General features: G+C 44.4%; 1 protein-coding gene across 1 annotated transcript; it reads left to right on the top strand.

Annotated features, from left to right (window-relative positions):
* Window positions 1–711: 711 nt before the first annotated feature.
* On the top strand, window positions 712–23,368 carry LOC110736384 (omega-hydroxypalmitate O-feruloyl transferase-like). Its single transcript, XM_021916592.1, has 2 exons — window positions 712–1,253; window positions 22,216–23,368. Exons 1-2 carry the CDS (start codon window positions 795–797, stop codon window positions 23,131–23,133), a joined length of 1,377 nt encoding a protein of 458 aa, XP_021772284.1. The 5' UTR covers window positions 712–794; the 3' UTR covers window positions 23,134–23,368.

Below are 23,368 nucleotides of genomic sequence, written 5' to 3'. Positions count from 1 at the left end.
TCAGGATGAAACAATGGCTATAACCTCCCGGACAATAACCTAAGTGATTGGAGTGAAGACATTTATGCCCATCTTAAAGTCTCCACTACTACCCACCTACTTAGCTTGTACGTAACTACTTATGCTTGTACGTAACTACTTATACTAAAGAGTTACGATAAAGTGTATGGATCACCATCACCATCACTATCATGAATTCATGATTTATGAAGTTTTATTTTTAAGGTAAAGGATTAAGGAGTATTGATTAGATCTTAACCATGGGGGTTTAATTTACGGGTCAAACACTTGAAAGTGAGAGGGGTGGGGGTAGGAATAATCCTCACCTTCATGTACTCCCTATTACATTTAGGAGGATTCAACCTTGTGACCTTAAATTTACAAGGTGAATACTCCAAATAAGTTTGGTTCATGATTATTTATGAGTATGTGTTTGTATAAGTTTCATAATTAATTGTAGTATTTTACTATTTTGACTTTTACGATTGATAACGCTCTATATTGATTTTTAATGTCTTTATTTAAGTATTAATTAATCACTCAATTTTAACTATTACGAAATTATATATTTAATTATCATCAATTACTCCATCTATCTCAATTATGTTTAATTTGTAAGAGAGTTTTGACAGTGAAAAGTCCATTCAAGACCAGTACAAAACAGCTTGCACATTAATTTGCTTCAAGAATTTACATGACCTTCCTATCTACTTTACATCTATATATATCAACACATACACATCAAAACAACAACAAAAACCTAAAAAAATAACATACTTTAATTTGCTAATATTATGGGAACCGTATACCAAGCTCCTCCACATTTACCTCAACACCTTAAAGTCACCATCCAAGATTCATGTTTAATTTATTCACCCCAAGAAAATGAACAAAAAAACATGTTTTTATCCAACATTGATCAAGTCCTTAACTTTGATGTTCAAACCATACATTTCTTTAATCCAAACCCTGAATTCCCTCCAAAAATTGTGTTCGAAAAGCTTAAGAACGCGTTACAAAAGTTGCTAGTGCCATATTATTTCTTACCGGGAAGGATTAAGGTTAATACCGAGACCGGTCGAATTGAGGTTGATTGCAAAAATGCAGGGATTGGGTTTGTGGTAGCTAGTTGTGAGTATACTTTGGATGAACTTGGTGATTTGGTTTACCCTAATCCAGCATTTGAGGAACTTTTAACCAAGGAACTTGATGCTACCTTGGGAGTGGAAGGTCACCCTCTTTGTATTGTTCAGGTACGTTACGTTACGTACTTTCTTTTGTAAATATCGTATGACCTATTGTTATGTACTTTTTTTTGTTACGTTTGATGATTTTTTTTTTTATTTTTTTTTATTTAAATATTATTTTAGAAGTTGAATGAAATGTGAATTAACGCTTGTTTTTATTGGTAGATATATACTATATGTACGTTGACTTGATTTTTTTTTTTTAAATTTAGATTAGGTTTGAGATAATTACATTTTAAAAATATAATTAGCTAAGAAAGTTTGGTCTTAAGTGATAGATCTAGTCTCTACTAATCCTTAAAACTTCATGTCCAAATAAAAGCATGATGAGCTAGATAGTAGTTAGTGAGTATTTTGAAGTAAGTCATAACTCATAAGTATATAATGAAATACAGTGCTAGTTGACCGAGATTAAATATCAAATCTATTTAACAACGTTCCTTTTTTTTTTTTTTTTTTTTTTCTTTGCTAAAAAAATTTAAACCTGTATTATTAGAGGAAAACCTTTTACCATCTTAGAACATATTAGTAAAAATTAGTGGTCATAATTGTTGATAAGTATATTAGGTGACTCGTACTTCGTAGCTTTGTCCGCCCGATCGGGCGGACATTGCCCGGTCTGACCGGGCGGAAGAAGAAGAGGTGCCTGGCAAATTCGTTGAAGAAGCTGCTCTCGCGCCCGACCGGGCGAGCCTTCGCCCGACCGGGCGAGCCTTCGCCCGATCGGGCAGACCTTGCCCGGTCTGACAGGGCGGTGGGGGTTGGATACGTTGAAGCATTCGTATGGAGTTTTCTTCTCGCGCCCGATCGGGCAGACCTTGCCCGGTCTGACCGGGCGGAGAAGGAAAAATACGGAACGCGGATTTTGCGGTTTTAGGTTATCTTATTTTATTATCTTTTTGCCCAAGTATCTTTTAATTAGGGATTAATATAAAACCTCCCTAATATCAGTATTAGGGTGAAGAGAGACAGAGTGAGAGCCGTTCTTGAGAAATACAAGAATCATCTTTGTAATCTTTGCAGTTTATAGTGAAATCATTCGATCTCGGTGCCCGTGGACGTAGCTATCACATCGATAGTGAACCACGTAAATTCTTGGTGTTGTTCTTATTGTTTGCATTGAATTTCTTTATTGTTTTCTTGTTTGTTTTCGACCTTTGCTTCCGCTGTCGCACAACAATTGGTATCAAGAGCTCAGGTTCAATCCTTGGAGAGTTTCTTGAAGATAACAATGGCAGGAGATTCAACAATAAGAATTGAGAAGTTTACCGGGAAAAATAGTTTCGGGCTATGGCAAATTAAGATGAAGGCTCTGTTAAAACAACAGCAGATATGGCGTCCGTTGGCTCCAAAGAGTACTACTTCGGAGTCAGGAGACGGACCGACTGACTCGCAGTTAGAAGTTATGGAAGAGAAGGCACACTCTACCATATTACTTAGTCTTGATGATCAAATCATCACGGAGGTTGCTGATCAGGAAACGGCGGCTGGATTGTGGCTGAAGCTGGAGTCATTGTATATGACTAAGTCGTTGACCAACAAATTATTACTGAAACAGCGGTTGTTTAGCCTCCGGATGCAGTCAGGTACTTCCTTACGGGAACATCTAGAAAAACTTAACTCTATTTTGCTTGATTTACGTAATTTAGATGTTAAAATTGATGATGAGGATGCTGCGTTGATTTTACTTGTATCTCTACCGTCTAGCTTTGAGAATTTTGTAGAGTCTTTTGTTGTTGGTAAGGATTCTATAACCTTAGAAGAAGTGAAGGCAGCACTTCATACTAGGGAACTCAGAATGAAAGCTACGAGTGATAATGGGGATAATGGTAGTGGGTTATTTGTTAAGTCCGGAAAGTCTAAAAAGAATAAGGGGTTTAACAAGGGGAACAATGCTGGGTCGGGTGCTGGAAACGGCAAGGATGGATCTAGTAAAACTACTACTAAAACATGTTATTACTGTAAAGAACCGGGTCACTTTAGGAATAATTGTCCGGTGAGGAAAAACAAGTCCCAGGCTGCTGTAGTTGAAGAGAAACCGAATGAGAGCTATAATTCAGAGGAAGATTTAGCATTAGTCAGTTCTGCTAGGTCTGATGATTTATCTGATAACTGGGTTCTAGATTCGGGGTGTTCGTTCCATATGTGTCCACGTCGAGATTGGTTTGATACATATGAACCTCGCAATGGGGGTATGGTTATAGTCGGTAACAATGCTCCATGTAAGGTCACAGGTATTGGTTCCATGAGGTTGAGGACTGTTGATGGGCGGAGGTTAACTTTGACTAATGTACGGCATGTTCCTGCTTTAGGAAAGAATCTGATTTCATTGGGTACCCTGGATGAATTGGGGTACAATGGTGTGTTTTCAGATGGGGAGTTGTGTATTTTCAGAGGTTCTGAGTTGGTACTTAAGGGTATCAAAAGGAACACCCTCTATGTTTTTGAGGGTGTTACACTGCCTAGTTCTGCGGTTTGCGCATCTGTATCTCACCAGGAGATGACTAAGATTTGGCACATGAGGCTTGGTCATATGGGGGAGAAGGGGATGCAGCTATTGTCCAAGAGGGGTCTTCTATCCGGGGTCAAGGTTGCCAACCTTGAATTTTGTGAGCATTGTGTGTTTGGTAAGAAACACAGGTCAAAGTTCAGCAAGGGTGCTCACATTACTGATGCAGTGCTCGATTACATCCATTCAGATTGCTGGGGTCCATCTAGAGTTGAAGGTATGGGAGGTTACCACTATTTTGTGTCATTTGTTGATGACAAGTCCCGATACACATGGCTTAGGTTGCTTAAGTCAAAGGATGAGGCCTTCAAAGTTTTCAAGCAATGGAAAGCTTTGGTGGAAAATCGACAAGGAAGGAAGATCAAGAAGCTACGAACGGACAATGGGCTAGAGTTTTGCAAAGACGAGTTTAATCAGTTCTGTGCAGATGAGGGTATAGGTCGGCATCATACTGTCAGGAAGACACCACAGCAGAACGGTGTAGCAGAACGGGTTAATCAGACACTGCTAGAGAGAGTCCGATGCATGCTCTCCAATGCAGGGCTTGGGAGGAGGTACTGGAGTGAAGCTGTGTTAACAGCTTGTTATGTCATTAATAGGGGTCCTCATTCTGGAATTGATTCCAAGATTCCGTTTGAGATCTGGAGTGGTAAGTTGCCTAATTTTTCGAATTTGAAGATTTTTGGTTGTGTTGCTTATTATCATGTTATTGAGGGTAAGCTGGATCCACGAGCCAAGAAGGGGTGTTTTGTTGGGTACGGGGATGGTGTGAAGGGGTTTAGAATTTTTTCACCTTCGGAGGGTCGGGTCATTCTTAGTAGGGATGTTACTTTCGATGAAAACACCATGTATTCAATTAAAAATGCAGAGATTTCAGATTTGAGAAGGGAAGGAGACAATTTATTACAGACAGATGGGGTACTTGAGGTACATCAGTCTACCATTGCTGATTTACCTCGGGTACAATATATTGATGATGATGCTGATGTTCCAGTGCCGGGTACTCCTGAACCTGAGATTACTCCTACTCATTCTAACTCTGGGGATGAGGTGGAGCAATCTAATCAGGGGTCATCTAGTCAACCTGACACCATTCTTGAGATGCCTAAACGAGTTATCAAGAAGCCTGTTAGATTGATTGAAGAGATGGAGGGAAGAAATTGTTGTGTTGATGCGATGACAGGTTATGCATTGAGTGTAGCTGATGATGTAGAGTCATTTGAACCTGCCACATATAAACAAGCAATTAGTTGTAGTGAGTCTGCGCAATGGCTTGCCGCAATGGGTGAAGAGATGCAGTCCCTTTACAAGAACAGAGTGTGGGAACTGGTAAAGGTACCGGAAGGGAGGAAGCTTGTGGGTTGTAAATGGATTTACAAGAAGAAAGAAGGGTTGTCGGAAACTGAGCAAATACGTTTTAAGGCTAGGCTAGTTGCTAAGGGGTTCAGTCAGGTAGAAGGGGTTGACTTTGTTGAGATATTCTCACCTGTGGTTCGACATACTTCTATCCGTGTGTTATTGTCAATTGTAGCACATTTTGATCTTGAGCTGGAGCAGTTGGATGTTAAAACGGCCTTCCTTCATGGCGATTTGGAGGAGGAGATTCTGATGAAGCAGCCCGAAGGATTCGAAGCTCCTGGAAAGGAACACTATGCCTGCAGATTGCTAAAGTCATTGTATGGACTTAAGCAATCCCCCCGACAGTGGTACAAAAGGTTTGATTCTTTTATGGTTTCACAAGGTTTTGACAGGAATTCATATGATTGCTGTGTGTATCATAGTAAGCTGGATAATGGTTCCATGATTTATCTTTTGTTATATGTTGATGACATGTTGGTTGCCACAAAGAATAAATCTGATATTGCTAGATTAAAGGAGATGCTTAACTCGGAGTTTGACATGAAAGACTTGGGTGCAGCTAGGAAGATTTTGGGTATGGAGATCTACAGGGATCGGGCTAGAGGTAAGCTTTTCTTGACTCAGAAAAGCTACATTGAAAAGATTTTGTCTCGTTTTGGGATGGAAAAATCGAAGCCTATAAGTACGCCAACTACTGTTAGTTGTAAGTTGTCTTTGTCTATGTCACCTCAATCAGAGGAGGAGTTGTCTTATATGTCTAGAGTTCCATATGCAAACGCGGTTGGTTGTTTGATGTATGCTATGGTCTGTACTAGGCCGGATATTGCGCATGCTGTTAGTGTTGTAAGCAGGTTTATGGCTCGACCTGGGAGGGAACACTGGCAAGGGGTGAAAAGGATTTTTCGCTACCTGAGAGGGACAGCTGATATTGGTCTTGTGTACGGGAATGGTAAGGAATGCTTGGTCACTGGGTACAGTGATTCTGATTATGCAGCTGATGTGGATACCAGGAGGTCTGTGACTGGTTATGTGTTCACTTTGGGTGGTTCTGTGGTTAGTTGGAAGTCTACATTGCAGTCATCAGTTACGTTGTCAACTACTGAAGCTGAGTATATGGCTCTAACTTCTGCAGCTAAGGAGTCTATTCGGCTCAAAGGCCTAGTAGGTGAACTGGGTATTGCACAGGATTTTGCTACAGTGTATTGTGATAGTCTAAGTGCGATTTGCTTAGCTAAAGATCAAGTACACCATGATCGGACGAAGCACATTGATGTCAGGTATCATTTCTTACGTACTGACAAGAGGATTAAGGTGAAGAAGATTGGGACTGCTGACAACCCGGCTGATTTCTCCACTAAGCCTGTTCCGTTTAGCAAGTTTAAACATTGCTTAGACTTGCTAAATATTGATTACTACGTGATGTAGTAGGCCCTGAGGGGCGAAGTTGGGGAGCTCCTGGTGTAGGTGTGTTGGCATTAAGGTGGAGCTTGCCCGGGGCTTGTGATGCAGGTGGAGCATTATGAGTTGTTATACTTGGAGACGAGTATGTGATGGGTCTTGGTTGAAGACTTATCGGGATGTATGGCTTATGCATGAGTCCTGCATCGGGTTTGGCTTGAGATGTTTTTTCACTATGTCTTGATGGGGTCGTTTGCTGACTACGAGTTCTCGTCAAGGTGGAGATTGTTGATAAGTATATTAGGTGACTCGTACTTCGTAGCTTTGTCCGCCCGATCGGGCGGACATTGCCCGGTCTGACCGGGCGGAAGAAGAAGAGGTGCCTGGCAAATTCGTTGAAGAAGCTGCTCTCGCGCCCGACCGGGCGAGCCTTCGCCCGACCGGGCGAGCCTTCGCCCGATCGGGCAGACCTTGCCCGGTCTGACAGGGCGGTGGGGGTTGGATACGTTGAAGCATTCGTATGGAGTTTTCTTCTCGCGCCCGATCGGGCAGACCTTGCCCGGTCTGACCGGGCGGAGAAGGAAAAATACGGAACGCGGATTTTGCGGTTTTAGGTTATCTTATTTTATTATCTTTTTGCCCAAGTATCTTTTAATTAGGGATTAATATAAAACCTCCCTAATATCAGTATTAGGGTGAAGAGAGACAGAGTGAGAGCCGTTCTTGAGAAATACAAGAATCATCTTTGTAATCTTTGCAGTTTATAGTGAAATCATTCGATCTCGGTGCCCGTGGACGTAGCTATCACATCGATAGTGAACCACGTAAATTCTTGGTGTTGTTCTTATTGTTTGCATTGAATTTCTTTATTGTTTTCTTGTTTGTTTTCGACCTTTGCTTCCGCTGTCGCACAACAATAATTTTAAACATAATGTATAAATGTATTTTTTTTAGAGGAAAACTAAATGTATTCTAATCGACATGAATATAATTAACCATGTATCTATAATGTATTAATGTGTATATTTGTATTTGTCGTAACTAGTGGTCAAAATTTTAGTAGGCAAAAGTAAATTAACAAGTATTTTAAGATAAATTTAGTAGTAGATGTTACCCCATAATTAAAATGGATAAAGAATATACTCAAATAATAAAGTAGATTTAAGATGTTATTTTGGGTGATTAACACTTTATTATGTCAAATTTCACAATATTGCAACTCCTATAAATATGATCAATTTATACACTTCATTTTCAAGATAAAAATCTCATTTGCGGTATATATCTTTTGTAACACTCTATATTTTACAAATAAAAATAAAAACATTTTGTATAAATCAATCATGAAAGAGTTTCAATTCAATCAGTTTGAATGTAATCCGAGTTCCACTTAATGAATGCAACTTAACATTTCCAGCTTATAACTGAACTTATTTAATGATATAACTTGTCACAACACGACCTCTATGGCTCTATCAACTTTAGAACTTGGCATCTAGCTTCTCGAACTCCAAAGTTAGTATTATATTTGTACTTTGTACACTATTTACGTAATTTACTTTGATTTAACTTTTAAACACCAAATAGGCAAATAGAGCATATGTCATTGTTACAATTTTAATCATTTTATATACTTTTTTCGTTTTTTTTAATTATTGCACCACTTGACTTTTAAGTAAGTTTCACAAATATTGCACCATATTCATTTTAGGAAATGAAATATCTATGTTCATACTGCAAATACCTAATATACCCTTACTTTTGAACACTTGATTTATTTGTTTATGTATATAATTACATGGACAATTTTGCATTTTACCGTTCTCTCTCGTCCTTTTTTCCACTATCAAAAACCTTGCGTACAACCCTATGACGTAATAATAAAAGAACGGAGAAAATATATATATTGAGATAAGAATAAGTTATACCTTAGCTTTCATATCATTTGTTTCGGATGAAAACAATCGAATCTCGGAAGATCCTTTTATCTTGAGGGAACTTGGTCTCGGTCCGAACGACGCAGGAGCCGAGGGTTTCCTGCACAACAAATACACGTAAACTAGCCTCGGGGGGGACGCCGAGGAAGGCCCCTCCGATGCTTAAGTCAGTATATTAGAGAGAGAAAGCTGTGCAAGAGTTTAGTTGCTTGAGGCTTTATTGTCTTACCAAGAATTGACCAAATTGTTGGCTTTTATACCTTGGCTAATGAAGGAGGCGGATTGGGCCCGGAAGTCAGTTGGGCTGGGCCAAGCTGATTGGGCCGTTGACTGACCTTGACATGGCTTTGAGGATGTTGATTTTTGACTTTAGCACATTTGGAGAGTTGAACCTTAACCTTGGGCTTTTAATTGGATCATTCAGTGACCAGGCCCAATTGGACTAAATTGGACCCAAACAACTTGCCCCCCAGACCCGATTTGGAAGGATGACGGGTCGGGTTTGATTTAATCAGAAAAGGAGGGAAGTGAATGATTTGTTAATCCAAAAATGTGAATTTAAACCGTAATTAACCCATGATTAATGAGATAACAACAGTTAATGTGGATAATTGCGGAAGTTGGACGGGTAGTGGGCGATTTAACTGCAAGGTCGTGTGTTTAACGGTTACTTAGTGGGGTGCTTGAGAGAAATTGAAACGCAGACTCCTTGAATTCCCATTTCTGGAGATATAAATAGAGGCGCGTCTTCTCTCCCCACTCATTCATCAACACAAACCCAGAATTCTCAAGAACGCTCAAGAGCCCGCATCAAAACTTCGCAAATTCCCCGAGCATTAAGCTTAGAAGCTGAGACTTGTCACTACCAATTCGTAAATCGGCGACTTTTGCTTCAGATCAAGGTAAATTCCTTTGATTTTATTTCATTTTTCTTCGACTTTGCACTCTTTCCCCTTTTTCGACTTTTTCCTTCGAAATTCGTCAATGGTGAGGGGAGTTAGAGGTGGAGCCCGTGCTCCAAGGAGAGCAAGGCTAATCCCCGATCCCAGGGACAGGATTGGGACCTGGAATGGACGAAGGACAGAGTCTGACCCTGCTGAAGGGGTTAGGGCGACTCCCATTTCTTCGGCTCCTCCTCAGAGGGCTGAGGGGGTGAGCGCTTCAGGACGGGATGATGAAGTTCCCGCTGTCCTTTGGGATATCCTCCCAGGGTTTTCAGAGTGGGAGGATGCCGAAGTCGCTTCGGCCATGATAAAGAACCGCCCCTACTCATGGTGGGTAGAGAACGCCGATCAATATCGATTTGCCGAGCAAATTGAGTTGCACTACGGCATTTTTGAAGCTGATGGATATTGGTGCCGAATGCCCTCAGCATCCGATAGAATCCATCGTCCACCCCCGGGGTATGTGGGGGTGTACACGAGACAGCTTCAGTATGGGCTGAGGTTCCCTTTGGACGTTTTCGTCCGAGACTTGCTGATCCATTACAACATTTCCCTGTGCCAGCTGACCCCCACCAGCATCCGAAGGGTAATGACGTACTTATGGGTCTGCAAATTCTTCAGGTACGTGCCGAACCTGCATTGCTTCAAAAGGCTCCATCGGCTAGTGCCAAACATTCAAAGTGGGCACGGATGCCATGGCTCTGGGTGGTATCGGATTGAGTCTCGGCCCCCGTTCCTAACCATGTGGCCGAACGACTCTTCAGACAAGGACTGGAGAGGTCAATGGATTTGGGTTAGGGCACCCACGGAGCCGAGCCACCCTTACGTTTTCAGCGCTCCCCGGTATCTTGCCGAGCCGGATCCTGATATGGGAAGTTTAGGTCCTCCCGAAGATAGCGGGCCAGACCCGAACCTTAATCAGCAGAACATCTTCGGCAAGCTGCCGAACCGGGGAGGCAGCGGCCGAATGCAGCATATCCCGGAGACTTGGCTCCCCGATACGCACTATGTTTTCCAAGAGAATATGCTGGCAGCTGTCGGCCTCAGCCGAAAGTTTAGGGATGGTAATCTTCTTCGGCTGGGGCCGAGGCCTTTTAATTATCTCTTTTCTTCTTTCATTTTGCTTTCTTGTGATGTGCCGAACTAACTGAATTGACTTCTCCCCTTTTCTTTTTCAGAACGGGACGAGACCAACATCGGCATTGATTACGCTCGCCTTGGCGTCAACCGAGAACGAGTCGTAACTGATCGGGCTCCCCCTATCACTGAACCAAGGCGCCGAGAGGTTCACCTAGACTCTTCCCACTTCCAAATTGAGGCTGTTGCTCTGTATCAGAGGCAGAAGCCTTGGTGGAAGAAGAGAGATCCCTTGTTTCAGCTGCTGGAAGAAGAAGCTGAAGCTGCCCGTACAGCCGAAGAGGTTGCACGGGTTATTGAAGCTTGTGAAGGTGGAGAAGGGTCCTCCAGAGTTGCTGAAGAAGCTGCGGCTAGGGCAGCTGAAGAAGACGAGGCTTTGCTGAAGACCTCGGTGAGCCTTTAGACTTAACTTTGTCTTCTTCTTTTTTTTTTTTTTTTTTTTTTTTTTTTTACTCACATTCTTCCCCCTGCCTGCCCTTTACAGTCTGAAGAGAGCAGCAGACACAGGGAAGGGAAAGCCCCTGTTCGTCCCGAAGACCAAGTACAAGAAGAGTCTTCAGACTCGGGTATGGACGAGCAGCCGCTTCAGAAGAGGCGCCGAAGAATGGCCATCATCGGCCCGCATGACTTTCAGCGGAGGCCGATGACCATCGGCGTTGAAATAAGGGAACCCGAGGAAGGCAATGGATCGCCGAGGGTTCCCCGGCCACCGCCTCAATCACCCCCAAGGGCCTCTCCGCCACCCCCCGAGATGGAGGTGGATCAGAGAACTCCCAAACCTAAGGGAGAGGTTCTGGAAGAAGCTCGAGAGAGTGCCGCCGAGGGCAAGGATGGAGACGCCGTGATGCCCAGTGCTGAGGGTTTCACGGCGGACATTGCCAGAGAGGTTGGGGCCTTCGTCCTCACACCTGAAGAAGAAGAGGTCACAATAATTGACTCTTCTGAGAAGGAGGAGGACGTTGAGCCACCCAAAGCTAAAGAGGCTCCATCGTCATCCTTCCCTTCCTTCCAGACGCTGCAGTCTGGAGAAATGGGTTTCTCGGCCCCCCGAATTCCAGTCCCAGACCACATCTGGGACCTCATATGGGGTCAGAACCGAGAAGGTGCTGCAGCCTACTTCGGCGATTTTGCTGGCCTGTCCGAAGTAGATAGGGCAAGGATTTGGTCGCTGAAGGCCACTGCTGGGATGGGCGAATCCAGCAGATCAGTTCCTGACCCTGCCAGGTCCAACCAACTGCTGATGATGCAGGTAATTCTCCTTGCCTTGATTTCTTTCTGAACTCAACCTTTCAGCTATTATTTTTTACTTTTTTAACTTGTGCCCCTGTTTTCAGTTCGTGCACAATCAGACTCTCACTGTAGAGCTGATAGATTCCCTACAAGATAGGGTGGACGCTGCCGAGCACGATCAAAGGGTAGCCGAGGAAGAGCTAAAGCTTGCTAAGCTGAAGCAGGCAGCAGCTGAAGAGAAGCAGCAGAAGGCTGAGGAGTACGAGAAAAAGGCTGCTGAAGCCCTCCAGACCTTCTGCGACGCTATGGAGAAGGAAGTTTTTCCCCCACTGATGGAAGGGGAAAAATTCCTCCAAGAGCACCTGGGGGTGGACATCTCCAAGTTCAAGGCTGCTATCGAGAGCCGAATCCAAGGAGCTGCTGCACAGGCTGAAGTGCAGCATCAGCTAGAATCTCTTGAAGCCAGCAGAATGGCTGCTGAAGAGATGCTCCAAGCTAGGGATGTCCAACTCTCAAGGGCTGCTGCTGCTGCTGAAGCTCAAAGAGCTAAGCTACAAGAGGCTGAGGATCAGCTCACTGCCAAGAAGGAAGAAATGGTCCAAGTTCTGGCCGAGGCTTCCCAGGTTCAGCAAGAGTTTACCGAGCTGAAAGGCTCCTCCTCCAAGCTCGTCGATGAGCTGAAGAGATCCGAGGAAGACTTGGAGGAGACGAAGAAGAAGTTGGCCGATGCTGAGGCTCTACTCAAAGTCCGTATCTATACCCAAGAAGAGTATGAAATGGGTTTTAGAAACGGGTTCAGAGTGTGCCGAAGGGTCTGCCTTCATGCTGAGCCGAAGCTGGACTGGTCCAAATGTGCTGAATGGGTCCAAGATCCCGAAGACCCTCACATGAAGTATGCCACTCCAATCGAAGCTGAAATCCTTAAGGCTGAGGAAGCCGAGGAAGAAGCTGAGAGGATGGAGTTGGAGGCTGAGCAGAGGGAAAGGGAGGCTCGGCAAAGTGCAAAGCCTGCTTCTTTCTGCTGCTGGAGCTGAGACCACCATTGGGCCCAATGAAGCTGATCAGTCTGATCCTCAGGCTGAAGCATAGGAACTCGGGCAGTCGTCTTCAGAATCTTGCGGTTCATCATGCGCTCAACTTTAGACTTGCCGCTTTCTGAATTTTTGCCTTTTGTTTTTTTTTGCTTCAGCTTGCCTTATCGTACAACAGCTTATTATATTTTTATTTTGCCTGTACGTATTTCGGCAGCTGTTACTTTCCGCTTGTGGGCGGCTGCCGACTATTTTTGTAATTCAACATTTTTATTTCAAAGAAGTTCACTTTCTCAGCTTTCTTGTGTATTTTTTTTTTCCTTCGCTTTACCAGTCTTCGCACTTTACTGCTTTCTTTGAATGATCTTTCAAATATTTGCTAAGTGCAGAACTTCGGCTAGCGAGAATCATTTCTGCTGAGACTTCTTTTTGCCGTTTGTACTCGGATGTTTTCAACTTGTGAAAAAACTGACATAAGTATCAAACTTCGGCTGAGCTGAAGGGTATTAGATCAGTTGTGCCATTTCTCTATTTCCCTCTGCCCCCCAGAAATCTGAAGATGAGGTCTTCTGAATTCTGGAATGGCTGATAATTTTTCTCGGCTAAGCCGAGGATCTTTGAACACTTTGCTTTATTTTCTACATCTGTTTTTAAAGTACTGATTTCCCACCTGAGAGTTTTCACTCTAGAGATGGTACTCTTGTGACACTTTCTTCAATTCATCCAAGGGAACAACTATCCGAAACACCATGCCGGGGCAGCAGTTTATCTGAAGTACGAGGCATCATCATGCAATACTTCAGAGTTGCAACTACCACCCGGAACTGATTCATCCGAAGTACAAGGCATCACTATGCAATACTTCGGGGCTTTATCAGTTCCTATTTTTTAGGCTATGTTTCGGATAAGTCTATGGCCTTTTTGCCCAAAGGAACAGATTCTCCGAAGTACAAGGCATCACTATGCAATACTTCGGGCTTGTATCTTTTTTTGGCAGGTTTTACGGCTTGCCGAGGTACAAGGCATCATTATGCAATACCCCGGACAGCGCCGAATGAAACCTTGAATTTTTGAAAAACCGTAGAAAGCATAAAGACTTAAAGAATACACGCAATCTGAATGAATACTGGCTCGATGGCCTTTTTATAAACAAAATCAGTGTACTTACATAGATTGTACTATCCGAAGGATTTACACATAGTATTTTTTGAGCACATCGGCATTCCAATGGTTTTTCAGCTCGGTGCCATCCATTTGTTTGAGTCTGAAGGTACCGGGCTGAAGCTCTTGATAAATTTCATAAGGTCCCTCCCAAGATGCTGAGAGTTTGCCATGAATGCGACTTTTTTGAACAGCTGCAGCATTCCTCAAAACTAAATCCCCAACTCTGAGAGGTCGTTGATAGACTCTTCGGTTGTAGGACTTGCTCATTCTGAGCTTGTGTGCAGCCATCCTTTCTCGGGCTAGATCTCTAATCTCGTCAAGGAAGTCGAGGGACTCTTTCATGAGCTGCTCATTTTCCTCGGCTGAGAAGAGATTCACTCGTAGGCTTTCTGAGCCCACTTCCACTGGAAGCACTGCTTCGGATCCATACACCAGCTGAAAAGGTGAATGCCCCGTTGCCTCCTTCTCGGTTGTCCGGAGTGACCAGAGGGTTCCCGGAAGTTCCTCTACCCACTTGGACTTTTGATCCTCTACTCTTTTTCTGAGAGCGTTAAGGATCTGTTTAATTGCGGCTTCGGCTTGGCCATTACTCTGAGGGTGGCAAACCGCGGAGTAAGCCAATTTTATCCCGAATTGATCAGTGTATCGGCGCAAGGGCAGGTTGTCAAACTGTCTGCCGTGGTCGAACACAAAAACTTTTGGGATGCCGAACCGAGTTATTATGTTCTGCCAGATGAACTGTCTGACAGTTTGCTCAGATATGCTTGAAGCAGCTTCCGCTTCAATCCATTTGCTGAAATAGTCGATTCCGACTATCAGCCACTTTCTTTTGTATGGGGCCTCGGGAAAGGGTCCCAGAATATCCAACCCCCATTGTGCAAATGGAAGAGGATTAAGAATTGGCTGGAGATCTAGGCATGGCCGATGGATTACCGGTGCAAATTTTTGGCATTTCTCGCATTTTCTGACCATGTTCTTTGCATCCGAGATCATTGTAGGCCAAAAATACCCTGCCCTGAGAGCTTTGTGGGCTAAGGTTCTCCCTCCTATGTGGTTTCCGCAGATGCCGAGGTGAATCTCTCGGAGAATATAGTCGGCATCCGTTGGACCCACGCATTTCAATAATGGAGCGGAGAAGGATTTTCTGAGGAGTTGGCCGCCGAAGACGAGGAATCGTGAACTGATCCGCTTTATCTTGGAGGCCGAATTCCTATCCTCGGGGAGCTCGTCCCTGAGTTTATAAGCCAGGATGTCATCCATCCAGCTCGGCTCGAGTGCAGCGCAGCAGATTGATATTGCTTCGGCTACACTCTTTTCTCGGCGCACCTCCACATAGACAGAACGGCTTAACTCAGTCAGAGTTGAGCTTGCAAGTTTGGAGAGTGCGTCCGCTTGAGCATTTTGACCCCTTGGGATCAGCTCTACTTCGAAAGATCTCAGCTTCGCAATTGTCGATTTGATCCTTGTGAGGTAAGCTGCCATTGAAGGCTCTTTAGCCTCATACTCCCCCCGGATCTGATTGGCGACCAGCTGAGAATCTGTCTTGAGGTAGACATGCTCGGCTTCCAACGATATGCACAGGTCTAAGCCAGCAATGGCTGCTTCATATTCGGCCTCGTTGTTAGAGGCTTTGAATGAAAATTTTAGTGCATACTCGAAGGTTTTGCCTTCGGGAGAGGTGATGACGACCCCTGCCCCCGAACCGTTCACGGTGGAGGACCCATCCGTGAAGACGGTCCAGATTTTCCTCCTTGCATCCAGAGTCTCCTGATAGGAGCACTCGGCCAAGAAGTCTGCCAAGGCTTGCGCCTTGATGGCTGTTCTCGGCTGATAACCGATACTGAACTCGGTGAGCTCGAAAGCCCACTTTGCTAGTCTACCGGATTTTTCAACCTTGCCGAGGACTTTCTCTAACGGCTGATCAGTTAGAACCGCTATTTGATGAGAATCAAAATAGGGTCGCAACTTCCGAGCAGCCACCACCACTGCATAAGCCACTTTTTCTAACAATGGGTAGCGCGTCTCGGCATCCGTCAGGGTGTGGCTGACGAAATAGATCGGCTGTTGAACTTTTTCTTCTTCCCTTAGCAGCAACGCGCTTACCGTGGCTGGACTGACCGCCACGTATAAGTATAGGATGTCTCCTACGACTGGCCTTGCCAGTGTTGGGAGTTGAGCCAGGTGTTCACGGAGCTGCTGAAAGGCTGACTTTTGTTCTTCTCCCCATTCAATGCCTTTTGAATTTTGGAGCTTCAGCGCCTTGAAGAAAGGGAGCCCTTTGTCTGAGGCTCGTGAGATGAACCTGGACAAGGCAGCCATTCTCCCGGCTAGACGCTGAATATCCCTTTTTGTCTTCGGCTCGGGGAGGTCTAAAGCAGCTTGTACTTTGGCGGGGTTTGCATCAATCCCCCTCTTGCTGACCATGAAGCCGAGGAACTTGCCTGACTTCACGCCGAAGACACATTTCTTCGGATTCAGCTTCATTTTGTATTTTCTGAGGGTGGCGAAGGTTTCGGCTAGGTCCGTGACATGATCTTTTTCTTTTATGCTTTTGACGATTGAGTCGTCAACATAAACCTCCATGTTTCGGCCTTTTTGCTCGGCGAAAACCTGATCAACCAACCTCTGATATGTTGCCCCCGCATTTTTCAATCCGAAGGGCATCATTCTGTAATTGTACAACCCGGAACTTGTTATGAACGCTGTTTTAGCTCGGTCCTCGGGGTGCATGAAGATCTGATGGTATCCCGAGAATGCGTCCATGAAACTGAGCAGAGCATGCCCGCTTGTCGAGTCGACCAGTTGGTCGATCCTCGGCAGCGGATAGGAGTCCTTGGGACATGCCCTATTCAGGTCCGTGAAGTCAACGCACATCCTCCAGTTACCATTTGCCTTCTGAACCATTACAACATTGGCCAGCCACTCCGGATACTGACAGGGTTCAATGAACCCAGCATCTAGGAGCTTATCGACCTCAGCTGCGATGTTCTGGTTCTTTTCGGCGGAGTAGTTCCGCTTTTTCTGCTTAATGGGTCGACTGGAGGGGTCGACATTAAGCCTATGGGAGACGAAGTCCGGATCAATCCCGGGCATTTCTGCGGCTGAGAAGGCGAACACGTCTCCACTGGCCCGTAGGAGTTGGACGAGTGCCGCACGGGTGTTTGGCTCCAGTGACGACCCGATGCTAACACATCTGTTCGGATCTCCTACGGTCAGTTCTATTGACTCGGTCAGGTCATCCGTTTCCATGCTCTTAGAGTTGGATTCCTCGAATTCCGGCCTGCTATCAATATTAGCAGACTTTCCTGACCGCGGCTGGCCATCAGAGTCGTTCGGCTCTGAGGCGGAGTCAGCCTTTTGGCCCCCATCAGATTTCTCGTTGTCTGGGGCTTCATTAGCCGAAACGTCTGAGCCTCTCGGCTTTTTGGCGTTTCGGTCCCGGTGCTTTTCCTCCCCATCGCCACGGTCGCCTCGGCGAGACGTGGATGGCTTGAGGTGATTGCATCGGCGGGCTTCTTTTTGACTGCCCTTTATTTTCTCGGAGCGTCCCTCGTCTGAAACGTATATCATGATTTGATGATACGTGGAGACGACTCCTTGAATGCCGTGAATGAGGGGTCTCCCCATGATCACGTTGTATGCAGATGGAGCATCTACGACCAAAAATTCGGCCATGATATTCCTAGCTGCTCGGCCAGGATACGAGGAAGAGCCGTTGAATCCAGACACCGGGTAGGGTGCGGGGGCCAGGTGCTCGGCTCCCATCCTCAGCTGGTCGAACGCTCCTCGGAAGAGGATGTTCGCCCCGCTACCGCCGTCGACGAGGGTCCGCCAGACGTTGCGGTTGGCGATGCCCAGAATGATTACTAGTGGGTCATCGTGGGGGTATACCACCCCCTCACAGTCTTCGGCTGTGAACAGGATGTTCGGCGCCGGTGACTGGGACTGCCGAAGCTCAGCCTGATGAATCTGATGGGTTAGACCCCTCAGTTGGCGTTTGGCTGTGCCTCGCGAGATTCCCCCGGAAATAACTAGGATGTCGAGGGACTCCTTGCCCTGAGGTCCCTTATCCTTCTTCCGAGCGAAGTTGAGGTCCTGCCGAGAATCTTTTTCAGCTTTTTTCTCCTCGCGCCTGTCCGCGAGGTATTGGCTCAGGTACCCCTTGCGGACCAGATCCTCAATCTGGTCCTTCAGCTGGACGCAGTCCTCGGTGCGATGTCCGGGTGAGTCGTGGAACTCGCACCACTGGTCCTTTCCCCTCGTCTGATGCCAGGGAGGCAACGGACGAGGTTTTTTGAATCTCCCCTCGTCCTTCGTCGTGCTGAAAATCTTAGCACGGGGAAGGGAGAGTGGAGTGTATGAGTCGTACCTTCCCGTGTAGGGAAAGTGTCTTTCCTTCTTCGGCTCGGCAGCAGAGGACGGTTCTGAGGCCTTAGCCTTCCCTTTCCTCTGCGCCGAGACTTCGGGCTGCTGCCCTTTCGGCTTCTCAATTCTCGGACGAGACTGAGACCTGGATCTGTTCCACTCCTCGGCTCGGATGAACCTATCCGATGCTTCCAAGGCTTCCTCCAGGGTCTGCGGGGGATGCATGACCATGAAGTCCAGGAACTTTCCAGCTTGGAGGCCGTTCCGTAGCGCGAACACGGCCAGGCCTTGATCCAGGCTTGTGATTCTGGATGACTCGTTGCTGAAGTGAGTCAGATAGTCGCGGAGGCTCTCGTCCTCCGCCTGCTGCAGACTCATTAGCTCTGCAGTGGTCTTCTCTCGGCGGTTGGCCGTGGAGAATTTGCTCTTGAACTTGTTGGAGAGGTCGTTCCAACCGGTTATGGAGCCTTCCTTGAGCCCTTTGGTGATCCAGGATTGGGCAACACCTTTGAGGGTCGTAGGAAAGTATTTACACCAGGTAGCCTCAGACCTCGGGTTCAGATACATGTGCCCCTCGTAAGAGGCAATGTGATCCTTAGGATCTGAGGTACCATCGTAAGTAATATGTGCCGGGATTTTGACCGTTGGCACATGCTCTTCCAGAATCCACTTCTGGAAGGGCGAGTTCGATGGAACCATGACCGCCTTCCCCTTGTACCCGGCCTCAGGGACCTCGCTCCCTCCTCTCTCAGAGGTGGAAGTGGTTTTCGTCCCCGGCTGAGACAAGGTTGGGTGGGGTCCGGTATCCTCTGGGAAGGTGAGGCGGCTATGCACACTCACCTCCCTCGAACCCAAGCGTTCGTGAACGCTTTGGCGGGCGAATTCCGGGTCCTTGGAGGGCCCCATGGAATTCTGAGCTTCGGAGTGGTCAGAGGGTTGAGGGTTCCTCCTCCTCTCCTTACTGGAGTTTCGGGTGTCCCCTCGCCACCTCTGGCCGAGCTCTCTATGTGGTGGAACTTGTCCACCATCATCCTGACCGATCCTCCTTTTCAGGTTTCTCGGCTGGTGATCATCAGGCATCTGGATTGGAGCCCCTTGAGCTTTAAGGAACTCCATGCAGATGGCCACTGCTCTGGCCACTTCCTCGGTGGAGGGTCCGGAGGGAGGAGTCTCCCGCGGATGTGACCTGGATTGCACGCTATGGCGCGGCGGGGAGTTCCTCGCACCTGAGCCACTCGGTCTCGGGGATGGCCCCGGCTGCCGAGTGTGGTGCGAGGTGTTCTCCTCCTGGAGGCTAGGACCTCTTGAGGCTTCCCTTTCCGGAGAAATGGGGGCCTCCGATTCGGAAGAGGCTTGCTCCGGGGAGGGATAAACCGGCTGGCGTTCCCTCACCGTAATCCGGCCTCCTCCCTTCTTAGCCTTCTTGGAACTCTTTCCACTCTTAGTCATGGCGACTGCCGGAGTGTTTGATGACTGACGCGAAATTTAGTAGCGTTCCCCACAGACGGCGCCAAATTGTTTCGGACGAAAACAATCGAATCTCGGAAGATCCTTTTATCTTGAGGGAACTTGGTCTCGGTCCGAACGACGCAGGAGCCGAGGGTTTCCTGCACAACAAATACACGTAAACTAGCCTCGGGGGGGACGCCGAGGAAGGCCCCTCCGATGCTTAAGTCAGTATATTAGAGAGAGAAAGCTGTGCAAGAGTTTAGTTGCTTGAGGCTTTATTGTCTTACCAAGAATTGACCAAATTGTTGGCTTTTATACCTTGGCTAATGAAGGAGGCGGATTGGGCCCGGAAGTCAGTTGGGCTGGGCCAAGCTGATTGGGCCGTTGACTGACCTTGACATGGCTTTGAGGTTGTTGATTTTTGACTTTAACACATTTGGAGAGTTGAACCTTAACCTTGGGCTTTTAATTGGATCATTCAGTGACCAGGCCCAATTGGACTAAATTGGACCCAAACATCATTTATTTAATTTGACTTAACATTTAATTTTTGTACACTAACATATTTATGAAGGGGAAAATTTTAATTTCCTTTAATGAATATACAAAGCTAGACAGTTGAAGGATTTAAAGCTCGTTGCTTTTTACCTGTCACTGGCAGTGTATATATAGTGTTTACTGTTTTCACCTGCCTTACGCAAAAGTCTATCAATCGTTTTATTACGTACTACTCCTTCGTACCTTATTTTTTGCCCCAATGCAATTTTATGGGTCAAACTTATAAAATTTTGACCATAAATTCTCCATAATTTATAAGTGATAATATATTTATGTGGGGTCTTATTAGAATCATCTCATTGTATATTTTATTAATATCAAACTTTTATAATTTTTATGCGTATAAAAATTAAGATATATACATTTGAATACACGTCTTGAACACCGTGAAAAGTCAAATGGAGCAAAATATAAAGGACAAAGAGAGTAGTACTCTAGCAGTACAGAGACTGTTTTAAGATCATTTACATATAACTACATTACTTTTATATTGTACTTATTGCGGAGATTAAGATAAGGAGAAGGTTTTATCAAGACAAAAACTCGCAATACTCCTTAAGAGTGATGGAGAGGATGTCTTGGGTAAGGAAATACCCACCGCATCCTATGGAGCCTCTAATGGAGTTTAATTCTACAATCTCGTGACTGTCAGATGCAAATCTTTTCACTAAATCAAGCTTTACTATGTGTTTAATGTATTTTGACTCCAACTTCATACGAAACATTTAATTGGTCTAAAAATAAGTGACTTTATTTCCAAAATGTGAATTGAATAACAAAATTAGTACTTGTATTATTTAGGAACCGTGAGAGCTATGACTTATGAGTATCGCAAAAAAATTATATCATCACATTAAATATATTTGAATATGTAGTCTACCTATTGAGGTAGATTTCATTTGTTATTGTTGGTTCCATTATATTGCTTTGATAATTTTCATAAAAATCTGATCTTGTGACTTTAATTTCCTCTATATATTATCATTCTCTTTCCATGATCACCATCTTCTTTTCTACGAATTTCACATGAAAGTACGAACATATGCTTTACACCAACTCTATATTATGTCAAGATTAAAAGAGATTAAAGGTTGGTATGGACATTATTAGTATGAGGCTCAACCACACATTTTTTTTTTCCCCTTTGTAGGTTCAATATAGTATTTTCTCAAACCTTATATTATTGCTTAAAAAATAATTACAACAAATGGAGTGCCAAATATAATGACTAACGATTGATGATATATTCGGATTATAATTCAATATACTTATTGTAAAATTAGTGAGATTGAAGTTCAATCTCAAAAGTTGTCAACACAAAACTAGTACAAAGTATTTCATATGTATTTCAATATTACTAGCTTTAAATAAAAATTCATAATTATAGCTCGATTTCAATGTCATCAACATACTACTTCCATTTCACAATAAATGCAAGGTATTGACTTTTTGCTTATTTATTTAATTCACTAACTTTGTATACACTTTTTTACATATATACTTGTTTAAAAATTAATTATTTTATGTAACATATTATATTATTGGACTGCTCTCAATTAAAAATTGATGTTGTACACAAATTAATGATCAAAGTAATGCGTAGAAATGGAAAAAAGTCAATCAATATAATTTATCTATTGTGAAACTGAGGTACTCCTTAGTAGATTATTCTTATAATTTGTGTTTTAAGTGACATTTAAATTAAACCTCGTTAATGATATAAAAATGACATTTAAACTGTTTCTAGCTAGTAGTTAGTTGTACACAATATTTCTTCCTTCTTTTAATTAGTTGTCTAGAGAGTGTTACTAAATTTGTCAATTCTTTGATGTGAATGTATGATGTATCTATCCTTTTAGTAATTGCATAACAACTATTTTTCCGTAGATGACGGCGTTTAAATGTGGTGGGTTTGCAATGGGTCTCCAAACCAACCATGCAATATTTGATGGAACAAGCATCAAATACTTGTTACAAAATCTAGCAGCCTTAGCAGATGACAAGCCTTTACCAATTGTCCCATGCAATGACCGTGAGTTGCTTGCGGCTCGTGATCCGCCACGTGTCACGTTCCCACACCCCGAACTCCTTAAGCTTAAGATCCCAATTGGCCAAGAGGGTGAAGGTGAGCAGAATCCTACCATCTTCGATACCACCCCTCAAGACTTAGACTTTAAGATATTTAGTCTTTCGGAAAATGACATCTTTGACCTTAAGGCCAAGGCGAAGGCAGGGCCCACCAACGGAAAGGGCAAAGTAACGGGATTCAACGTGATTTCAGCTCTAGTTTGGCGTTGCAAGGCCTTATCTAATAGTGAAAATGATGAAAACAACTTATCAGAAAGGTCATCAACCATGCTATTTGCAGTTGATATTAGGGGAAAGCTAAACCCTCCTTTACCAACCTCATTCGCCGGTAATGCAGTATTAACCGCGTATGCAATGGCTGATTGCAAGAAATTAGAGGAAGCTCCACTCTCGGAGCTAGTGGATTTGGTGACAGAAGGAGCCCCAAGGATGAACGATGAGTATGCGCGATCAGCCATAGATTGGGGTGAGTTATACAAAGGGTTTCCTAATGGGGAGTTCTTGATGTCTTCATGGTGGAGACTAGGGTTTAATCAAGTGGAGTATCCTTGGGGAAAACCAAAGTATTGTTGCCCTTTGGTGTATCATAGGAAGGACATCATATTGTTGTTTCCTGATATTAATGAATCCAATGCTGGGGTCAATGTTTTGGTTGCTCTTCCACACAAGGAGATGGCCAAATTTGAATCTCTTTTCTACAAGTTCCTATCTTCTTAGATTGTGTGGTATTAATATAGAATCGTACGTATTTACGTGTAAGTTTGGTATGTTGAGATGTCTTACCGAGCATGTAATGTAATGGTGTATGATATTTTTAGTTTCTAAGATTTCCATGACTATTAGAGTTTGCTAAAATGTTAAGTTTAGTGTGGTTGTATCCATGTACTAATTATTATGTATTTCATAATGATATTAGAGTGTTTTATTTTATTAGTAAATTATACTTCGTATA

This window comes from Chenopodium quinoa, unplaced genomic scaffold, assembly GCF_001683475.1.
Source record: "Chenopodium quinoa cultivar QQ74 unplaced genomic scaffold, ASM168347v1, whole genome shotgun sequence".
Lineage (NCBI taxonomy): Eukaryota > Viridiplantae > Streptophyta > Magnoliopsida > Caryophyllales > Amaranthaceae > Chenopodium > Chenopodium quinoa.
This window is presented reverse-complemented; position numbering and strand designations above follow the sequence as displayed.

Bases quoted from the DNA above. Each gene is read 5' to 3' on its own strand.
- LOC110736384 (XM_021916592.1), top strand. From the start codon at position 795: ATGGGAACCGTATACCAAGCTCCTCCACATTTACCTCAACACCTTAAA. The intron at 1,254-22,215 runs GTACGTTACGTT...ATTTTTCCGTAG, and splicing joins ACCCTCTTTGTATTGTTCAG to ATGACGGCGTTTAAATGTGG.